Source organism: Microtus ochrogaster (genome assembly GCF_000317375.1).
Source record: "Microtus ochrogaster isolate Prairie Vole_2 chromosome 14 unlocalized genomic scaffold, MicOch1.0 chr14_random_1, whole genome shotgun sequence".
NCBI lineage: Eukaryota > Metazoa > Chordata > Mammalia > Rodentia > Cricetidae > Microtus > Microtus ochrogaster.
The window spans coordinates 4900344-4910222 of record NW_004949096.1 but is presented as its reverse complement, the minus strand read 5'-3'; the positions used below and the strand labels follow the sequence as shown (position 1 = coordinate 4910222).

General features: G+C 37.6%; 1 protein-coding gene across 1 annotated transcript in view; it reads right to left on the bottom strand.

The window, feature by feature from the left end:
* Positions 1-828: 828 nt before the first annotated feature.
* The window catches only part of Lin7c (lin-7 homolog C, crumbs cell polarity complex component), an 11659-nt gene continuing 2608 nt past the window's right edge, over positions 829-9879 (bottom strand). The window contains exons 2-5 of the mRNA XM_005364053.3: positions 8987-9105; positions 8409-8480; positions 5395-5604; positions 829-4589 (exon numbers count right to left, since the gene is read on the bottom strand). Coding sequence (XP_005364110.1) covers positions 4434-4589; positions 5395-5604; positions 8409-8480; positions 8987-9105 — 557 coding nt within the window. The 3' untranslated portion in view covers positions 829-4433. The remainder of the gene's footprint in view (positions 4590-5394; positions 5605-8408; positions 8481-8986; positions 9106-9879) is intronic.

Here is a 9879-nt window from a genome sequence, read left to right as displayed (position 1 = left end):
CCAGAAACAATTTTCATGTTTTCAGATTACATGCCACACAGACTTTGTTTCATCCTGGCTGCCTGGTCATATTTTTTTTTCAGAAAAACTTTTTGGGGGTTGGATGTCTGGAGTTCAAATCCAGGGCTTCAAGTATGGTAGGCGGGTACTCTACCTCTGAGCTACATAGCATTACCCTGCTATCCCCTACCCCATGCCTTTATTACCCATGTAACCCCTTGTCTATAAAGCCAGAGCTAGGTCGCTTTCCTTACAAATTGCCTTCTCATTTAATAACTATTGTAACTGAATTTATTTTCTAACAATTCTCATTGACATATCCCTCAAACTGCCACTAATTTTAAAATTTGGCAATTTACTTTAAAAACCTCATTTTGTATGTGTATCTGCTCATATATATAGGTCACAGTACAACTTACAAGAGTGCTTCTCTCAAGTACGGGGGCTTGAATTCAGGACATCAAGTCTAGTGGCATTTATCTTGACTTGCTGAGCCATCTTATTGCACAACTACTTCCTTTAGCTAACAGGATCCTAGAGCTACTTACGGGGACTGCATGACTCGTACTCATAGGCATCCTTCAAGGAGCTTCAAGACGAATGAGAGAGCAAGACTCCCTGTCTGCAGATGACAGACGAGACGAAGCTCTGCAGGGCATTCCAACTGGACAGAACAGTACCTTGTCTAAGGTTCACAGTATGGAGGCAAAGTAGAATTTAAAGAGAAGAGCTGGGTATCGGCCTATGCCGTCAACCACATCACACCACCTCTTACAATAATGGAAGAGAAACTTTTGTTTAGTTCTATTTTATGAAAGGCAAACAAACTGCAGAAATCTGAAGTTTTATTTCAGGAATCACCACAGATTTTGCTTTTACTCTAAAGGTTATTTTATACACAGTGTTCAGAAATACATCTATTTGTAGTTGTATCAGTTTTGTCAAATGCAAAGGACAAGCATGACTCATACAAATATATTTTAAATAAGCCTTGAATCAGAATTTAATTGCTAAGTGACTCATCTATTGGAAAAGTACTGTTTCACATTCCAAATTATTTTCTCAAACTAAAAAGAGCACAAGTGTATCAAATCTTTGCCAGTGTTTTTAAAAACCATGTCCAGTTACAAATTAGTTTAAAACTTCTTTAAAATTAATAATCAAGTGATGTTCCCTATTATGCAACTATTATCACTTCAACAACCTTTGAATAAACATTACTCGTAAATTTTGGACAATTAAAAACTATAAAATGAGATTGTTGCCAGAAGAGAAACGACTGTAAGTTAAAAACGCACAGACATTTATTTAGGAGGTACAGTCACTGGAGTCCTTATGTCAATGATCATTCCACATCATAATCACATGTACTCTTTTAGGGCCACACCAAGTCATGCTGGCGATGCTTTCCAGCTAAGCCATAACAATATCTTCTATTAGATTCTATTCATTTTAATTGTAAACAAAGTACCTGAATAAAATACCTTAACATTTTACAACAGGAAGACGATCTTAAAAACTAAACCATCAAGCTTTAAACACGGCTCCAACAATGGTGGGCACAGTGATGAGCGAAGGAGCTGCATGGAGACAGCACACAATCACCACTCAGCGCTTTCGCATCTGACAATTTTACACATGCTTTTTCAAATAACCTAAAAGCTTTTTTTTTTAAAGGTAATTGGGCAGAAGGAAAAAGCACTGAATTTTACAATTAAATTATTGGTAGGTTCCACTTTAAAGGCCAGCCTGGTTAACACAGTGAATTCCAGGACAGCTAGGGATATGTAGAGACCTCCAAAAAGGTCAACTGTGAATTGTAAATATGGAAAGCCAAATATCTTTGAAGCCCATAAAGAGGTACTAAGAAATACATTCAATCATTACTTAGCTTGTGATTAAATGTACTTCCAGAGTCCAGTATAATCGGAAATTCCATGAGTGAGTGCTTCTCAAAGGTGGGTTTCCATCAGAACTACACAGAATGAGCTTCTAAAGGCAATAGGGGGTAGACTTGGTCAAAACACATTATATAAAATTGTTAACCAAGCAAGAAATGATTTTGACTTAGCTGTTCTTGGAAGGGACCTAGGTATCAGTAAGTTCTAAGTTCTGCAGGGCAGTCTAACATGCAGCTAAGGTTGAGAACCACCAAGTCAACTCAGTCTGAACTATTTAAGAAAATAAATGGAAGACTGGGGCAAAGGGAAATTTGCATTGTAAGTTACAAATGAAACAAACACTATTATATTTACTGCTTGCTTGATCTTACTCACAAACCATCCATTTATTAGATGATGCTCCTTCACTTTCTTGTTACACAAGAAGACTACTGTACATCTGCCATGGCATTTTCCTATGGTCAATATTTAAAATTCTGAGCTACAAGAATTGTATCAATGAAAGCAAGCTATTGCTACTCATGCTCAATCGTACCAAGCAAAGCTATGCATTTGGCTCCTTTAAGTTACTTTTAAGAATTATAAATAGGTATCAGCCCACAGAAAGAACAGATTGTGAATTACTGCAGAAAAGCTTACTAGACAAACTAAAAAAAGAAAAAAAACTGTAACTTGGCTGAAATTGTGCAATCGCTGAAACATGAACCAGGAAGCTGTAATTATAACGGAACGCTGATGCGTCCTCAGGAGCAACTGCAGCCGAGTAGCTAGGCTGAGACAAGGTTTCCCCAGGGTGTACTTGCCCCGTGAAGTAGGAATACGAGCACAACAATATTACTGTTCTATATGCACCAACTTTAATACAGTTTTACAACAATACCTCTAATAATCTTACAATTAAATTAAAATATGTCATACTCTTCTATACTACTTTGGTGTCAACATTTTAAAAACATATCAGCTAATTTTGAAAATATACAATTCAACATGATCCTATCAATATCAAGCACATTTTGTAGTGGACTAAAGACATTCAACCATGCACAATCCAGTGTTCAATTCCTAAATGATAAATAACAATGCTGATTGACTTTTACTCTGAAAACCACTGAAAACTGCAGATCTCTTGTAAGACTGACAGTGCTCACAAACATGCAAAAACACGTACACACTTCCATTCTTCCTGAAGGAATGTTACAAAATGCCCATTTTTTTTTAAAAAAAAATAAAGATAATAAAGTTGTAATTATGATAAATTACTGCATTTCAACCCATTAGTTTCTTAACATTGTCACTTAAACCCTTTAGAAATGTTCCTAGTCTGTGACTGAACATGAATTGACTTTGATCTCAGCTTTCAGAAGACTTGGTCACAGTCACACGATAGCTGCCTTTAGTAAAATGGTGACATCCAGCGGACAAATGGTGAAAAGCTTATTCAAACTCCCATTGCTATTTGGATCATAAAGATATGAAGCACTCTGAACTCCACTCGTTGTGAGACTTAAGAAGCTGCCTGTTTCCAAATCTTAAACAAACCTTGTCTTCCCTTCCTGTCTCGAATCGGTACAGAAGCTGGGTCAGTAATTATGCTGGGCTCTTCAGGCACCACACTTGAAGTTATTACTTTGTCTTGCTTCTATTTCTCTCAGCACAAACTAAGTGACTCATCTCTAGGCATGGAAGAACCGAAATATGAGAAATATATTTAAATACAAATGAATAGCATAAAAATTTGAAAAGTTGACATCTGAGCTGGTTTGCATTTATAATTTATGACATAGTGCTAAATATAAATAAGGGATTTAGTCATTAATGCTAAAAATCAAATTACATCCTCTCACCTCCCTGCTTAAATATTATGAAAGAATACATATTTCATCAATGATTGCTTCAGTGTTTAAAAACTTACTTTTACAAATCAGTATAAATGAATACATATACATTGTTTAAATAAAAGTAGAAAGGTTCCACGATAGCTATGATTTACCACTGATTACAGATATTTTATGTATGTTCTAAGTACAAAATGCAGCAGCAATGCCAACACTCAGTGTCATAAACCACTGAAGGCAAGACTGCTAGGTTTAATTTCTTGGAAAACTGAAAAGAAATTTCACAAAGAAATTGCAATAAGCAAAAGGAAATATTGGAGAACTGTTATTTGTAAATAAGTTGCCAAATGAAGAAACCTCTTTTTAAAAAAAGATTAAGAATGTAAAAGTACATTTTAATATTAAAAAAGCATTTTTAAAAATCTATAACAACTTTGTGACAAACTCTGCATTTGAAAAAGGCCTGTAAAAACAGCAGGACAGAACTGCCCTCATCACCTTTTACTTTCTCTCGTGAGAAAAAAGTGTATGCTTCTCTACAACCATAAGTGATGCTAAAATAGGCATTTATAAAATGGCAAGAAGATTTCACGGAAGTTTCTGGTGTTTTATAATCATTGGCATTGAGGCCATCAGTAGGTCACAAGTAAATCTTTTCTAGCTAAAAGCAAAGAGGAACATAAAAGTTTTTAAATGATTAGGTTTGTTGTCTGCGTTTTGCCGATCTCATTTTTTCAAAGCGTGATTCCATTTCTTCCAAGACCTTTGGTGTATACCGCACCACTAATTTAACCTTCCCTTGCGCTGCTTTCAGTAGTTCCACAGCTTTCTCATGATGCTCTCCTTCAACACTCTGGAAAAGTGCACACACACAAACAACACGTAATTCAACAATTAATAAGTAAACAAGTTCATAAGTAATCCAACCTGTAAAAAAATGTTTAAAGCATAATTAAACATTTTAAGCGTTAATTCATTTCAGCATTACAAAAATAATAATCGTACTCCATCAGTTTTAATCAATGCGAAGTCCTATGAGACACATTTGTGCACTCTAGGAATACACCCCTTATTACTGCAATAGGGCAGCAGTAGATCAAATAACTGTCATTCTACACAAGTAAAATGCCGGTTTATTTCTAACCTAACACACAGCTTTAGCTCCTCGAAAGCACTGCTGACTTATACTGGAGTTGCTCTATAGCCTACACTTACAACTCTGGGCTGGGGATCTAACTCAGTGGTCAAGCGGTTGCCTGGTATTATGAGTTAAGTGTTCACCCACCGTAAACCTCCATTACCACTAGCTACCAAAACAACCACACAACACTGTACAGAGCAGTAGCACCTGGGCTTCTCTCAAGGGTTTTTTTTTTTTTTTTGGTTTTTCGAGACAGGGTTTCTCTGTGGTTTTGGAGCCTGTCCTGGAACTAGCTCTGTAGACCAGGCTGGTCTCGAACTCACAGAGATCCGCCTGCCTCTGCCTCCCGAGTGCTGGGATTAAAGGTGTGCGCTACCATCGCCCGGCTCTCAAGAGGTTTTAAAACTCAGTCTAGGAAGCTTTCCCCTTTTACCTTCTGATTCGATAGCTCCAGTGCACCCCCAAGTGGCTACATCGCATTATTACAAAGAGCAAAAATAAATAGATTTATCTTTACCACTCCGTTAACAGAAAGTAGCTGATCTCCTCGCTTGAGGCCCCCATGTCTGTCAGCAATTCCACCCGGAATTATTCGTGAGATATAGATTGGTGAGTTTTGTTCTTTGCCTCCCATGATATTGAATCCAAGGCCTTCTTCTGTTTTGGGTAACTCAACAACTCGGGGGTGGGAGTGCCCTTCACTGGCAGCAAATGCAGCAACAGTAGCCTGAAAGAAATATACACATTTAAGAAACAAACTTTTTTTTTTTTTTTTTTTGTTTTTCGAGACAGGGTTTCTCTGTGGCTTTGGTGCCTGTCCTGGAACTAGTTCTGTAGACCAGGCTGGTCTCGAACTCACAGAGATCCGCCTGCCTCTGCCTCCTGAGTGAATAAACTTATTTTTGAGGGGTTGCGGTTTGAACCCAGGGACTCAGATATGCAAAGCACTGTGCATCGTTCTACATCTTTGAACCACACAGCTTTTCATTTGTGAGCTTCCACAACTTCACTGTAAGTCAAACAAGTTTGCAGGAGATAACTGAAAATATAAATACTCAGAGATCACGTAGGAAGTAAACTTCAGATCACACTAGCTCCTCCAGATCTCAGAAACATGCTGCCGCAGGTGCACAGTGATGCTCAAGAAGGCATGCGACAGATGTGTAGATATTAAGAGGGAAGCCCTGCTTGAGGATGCCAACAGCCCTGAGCTGGTTTCTTCAGGGGCCCCTGGGCAGGGCACAATCTACCTACATCAATGTGTCCTTCTAGGAAGTCATTTTGGCTGCTATATTGTTTGATATTAAATAATATATTAAATATTAATATCAAAATAATAAAAATAACAAAGACTTCAAGAAATAACTCAACATTTAGAAAAGGAAAGATGCTTTTTGTTGCTTTAGCTAAAGTATCTAGTTACAACTAAAAAGAAAATGATATAGAAGAGATATAACTATGTCTGATTATATTCTAACACGGGTTTACATTCTGTTTCCTTTCCCATTTAAAGGCACCATTTTCAATATGGATCCTGAATGGAAAATCAAAAATAAGGAGGGAGGGAAAAGACGTTGAGACTTACTGAATGCCAACTACGATCTCAGAAGCACTAAAAAAGATCCCAATCTACAAACAACCAAGACTTGCAAGCTCTGAGGGCTATAAGTCAGAGAGAACCAATTTCTTTTGGGGGTGAAGGCATAAAACAGGCTAGCTTCAAACTCTTCATGCCTTAGCCTAAAGTGCTGGGATTGCAAGTATGTTGACAAATCTTGCAAAAAAAAAAGTTTCTTTTCTGAGACATGGACCAATTTAGTCCAGGCTGGCCCCAAGCATGTTACAGACCCAATAAACTTAAATTTCTGCTCCTCCTGCCCCACCTCCCAAATGATGGTATTATAGGCATACACCACCACACCTGGTTTTATGTGGTGCTAAGGATTGAGGGAGCTCAAAGCATTGCACACTAGGCAGACACTATAAACTGAACTAGACCCACACACCTTCCCAAACCCCAAGTGTCTATGAATTTAGCAACTCTGACCAAATGAAACCTACACATTTAAATACTTGTACTTAATGAAGATGCCAGTACTTCCCTTTGTGAACCAGTAACTAGCAATACAAAATAGCCTGCTATTAAGTACTTGTAATATATGTTACCGTATTCTAAGTACATAAGATACACATCTTGTTGGGGAATATTATTTTAAGGTGTGTTACTTTATGCTGTGGAATATTTTCTCTACTGATGTAAAGATGAGTTGTTTTTGTTTATGATGCAATTTTTTAACTCTGTGAAGCTGTGTTACTGTGCCTGTCTAAAATACCTGAGAGTTCTAAAGAGTTGAATGGCCAATAGTGAAGCAGAGGCAAGGAGAGGCGGGGCTGGCATGCAGAGAGTATAAACAGGAGGAGAAATGAGGAAGAGGAGCAAGAAAGAGAACAAGGAAAGGAAGATGTCAGGGGCCAGCCAGCCATGGAGTAAAATATATAGTGAAAGTAAGATATACACAAGTAAGAAAAGGAAAAATTCCAGAGACAAAAGGTAATCAGAATAATTTAAAAGTTAGAAAAGCTGGAAAGAAACAAAATAAGCTAAGGCTGGGTATTAATAAGTTAGAATAAATCTCTGTGTGTGATTTATTTGGGAGCTGGGTAGTGGCTCCCAAAAAAGCCAAGAGCTAAAGAGAAAAGAGTAAAACACATAACAACATCTAGCTCAATGTCTGAGTTATTTGAGGAAAATAACATCGGTACAAAAACAAAACAAACAAAAACACAGAAAAACCCACCCACACACAAACATGTCATGGACAGCCCTGAGGAGGTGGCCTAAGACCAACCAACACTGTCCAATATGTGCAGGGCCAAAGTCAAGGGAAAAATCCAAGAGCAATGTGAGGGCTTACCCTAGAGCCCCCAGGATTATCGTTCACACATTGCTGTGTGGGGTAAGGAAAGCAGTGTACCTTTATGCTTCTTCATCAACAATGAAGTCATCTTCATTGATTATAATTACAAATCTGCATAATGTACTGAATATAATTATATAAGGTATGCTATACATATTACTGTATTCTCAGTATATTGTCCAAATAGTATCACAAAATCTTATAAAGCCAACAAAACATTCCTATTTCTTAGTACTTAAGATGTATAGCATAGTTTAGAATATATGCTAGTTTTAAAAGATACTATATATCTTATAATTGCATGTTAAATCTTCAATTATGACTTCTGTACTTTATATACACATATATACACATACATACATATACGCACACATATACAGACAGCTTGTATGTCTCTGTGTGAGCATGTGCTGACTTCCTGGCCAGTGAGCACCCAGGATATTCACCTCTTTATTCCTCCAGCACTAGGGTTATAGACACTGTTATTCTGAGCATTTACTTGGACGTCGGGGATCTGTACTTATGCCCTATTGCTTGGATAAGCACTTTAAACAGTAAGCTATCTCCCAGGCCATGTTCTAGTTTCTGTGTTTTGGAGCCCCACTTTTGATACCTTTGCAGTTGCATTAGCTCTCACTTCAGGGCTGCTACTGATGTCTACAGTTTCATAAACATGCTCATACACCTGTAAAACACAAAGTTTTCATATTTAAGTTAGAGAAGCTAACAAATATGTTAAAATTTCCCAAAGACATTTTTATAAAATCTAAATGCTTTCCTATTTGGCATTTCAAAAAAAAAAAAAAACCACTTCTTTCTTTTTTAGTGATGGTACTGTAAGTTGAACCCTGCAGGGATTTCATACATGTTAGGCACATACAAAATCTGCATCTCAATTCTACCACTGAGCTTACGCCCAGCTAAAAATTCCAAAAAATGAGAGACAACACCAGTTCTAATGTTTTCTTTTTTCAGGCAGGCTGATCTATATATAACTCACTGTGTAGGTCAGGCTGTGCTGTATCTCATGGGCATTCTCCTGTCTCATCCTCCTGAGTGTTGAGATTACAGGCTTGAGCCACCATGTCCAGCTCTAGTTCATTTTCTATTGTATTTCTGAATTCAGATTTCAGTGTATTTCTGTAGCTAATTAACTCAAAATCTAAGCAAATATCAACCACGTTGACTTACCTCCCTCACAGCATTGCAGAACTCACTCTGAAGGACTCTTTGCAAAGCCTGAAGTTTCTGTGGTGGCACCTCTCCACTCCTTTGTAGTTTTTCCAACAATTCAATCGCTCTGCAGATATCTACAGGGAAACAAAACACAAGTGGTAATTCTTGCTAAAAATTCTCTCATTCCTTTAGAACATTGTAGGTGCTAAAATTAATGCAAAGGCTAGCCAGGTGTGGTGCCCAATTACCAATAATCCTCACTCCAGAAGCTGAGGCAGCGTGATCACCATCTGTTAAAGACCAGCATGGGTTTCAATACTGCCTCAAGAACAAAGCAAACAACCCCAAACCCCCAATTCCCCAAAAGACAAAGAATATATAATAAAAAAGAAAAATCCTTAATCAGAAAAGTTAACAGTATTATCATCCATTATTTAGTCAATAAAAATTTACCTAATCATCTCATTGGCAACCAAAGCGGCCAACCAGTACAAAAGACCGTGTGCTAGTGACTTTGCTGTTACTTCCGGAAGGAAAACATGATACATATGTAATACAGACTGTTCCATGACACATGGAAATGCAATTAGTTGTTAGGATCACTAACACTGTTTTACTTCAGACATGTCCAGATACAGTTTACAAAACAGAAAGAAAAAATAGCTTTATCAGCCTGATCCTAATTAGTGCTTGTGTGTAACCTTGGATAAGTTTCCCAGATTGTAAAACATCAATAATAGTAACGCATTCGGGAAAAAGAAAAGGAAATAAAAAGGCTCAAAGCACATATGTGCCATATTGGTATGGACTAATCTTAAGAAACATTAAGGGGAGCCAGGCGGTGGTGGCACAGGCCTCTAATCTCTGCACTAGGGAGGCAGAGGCAGGCGGATCTCTGTGAGTTCGAG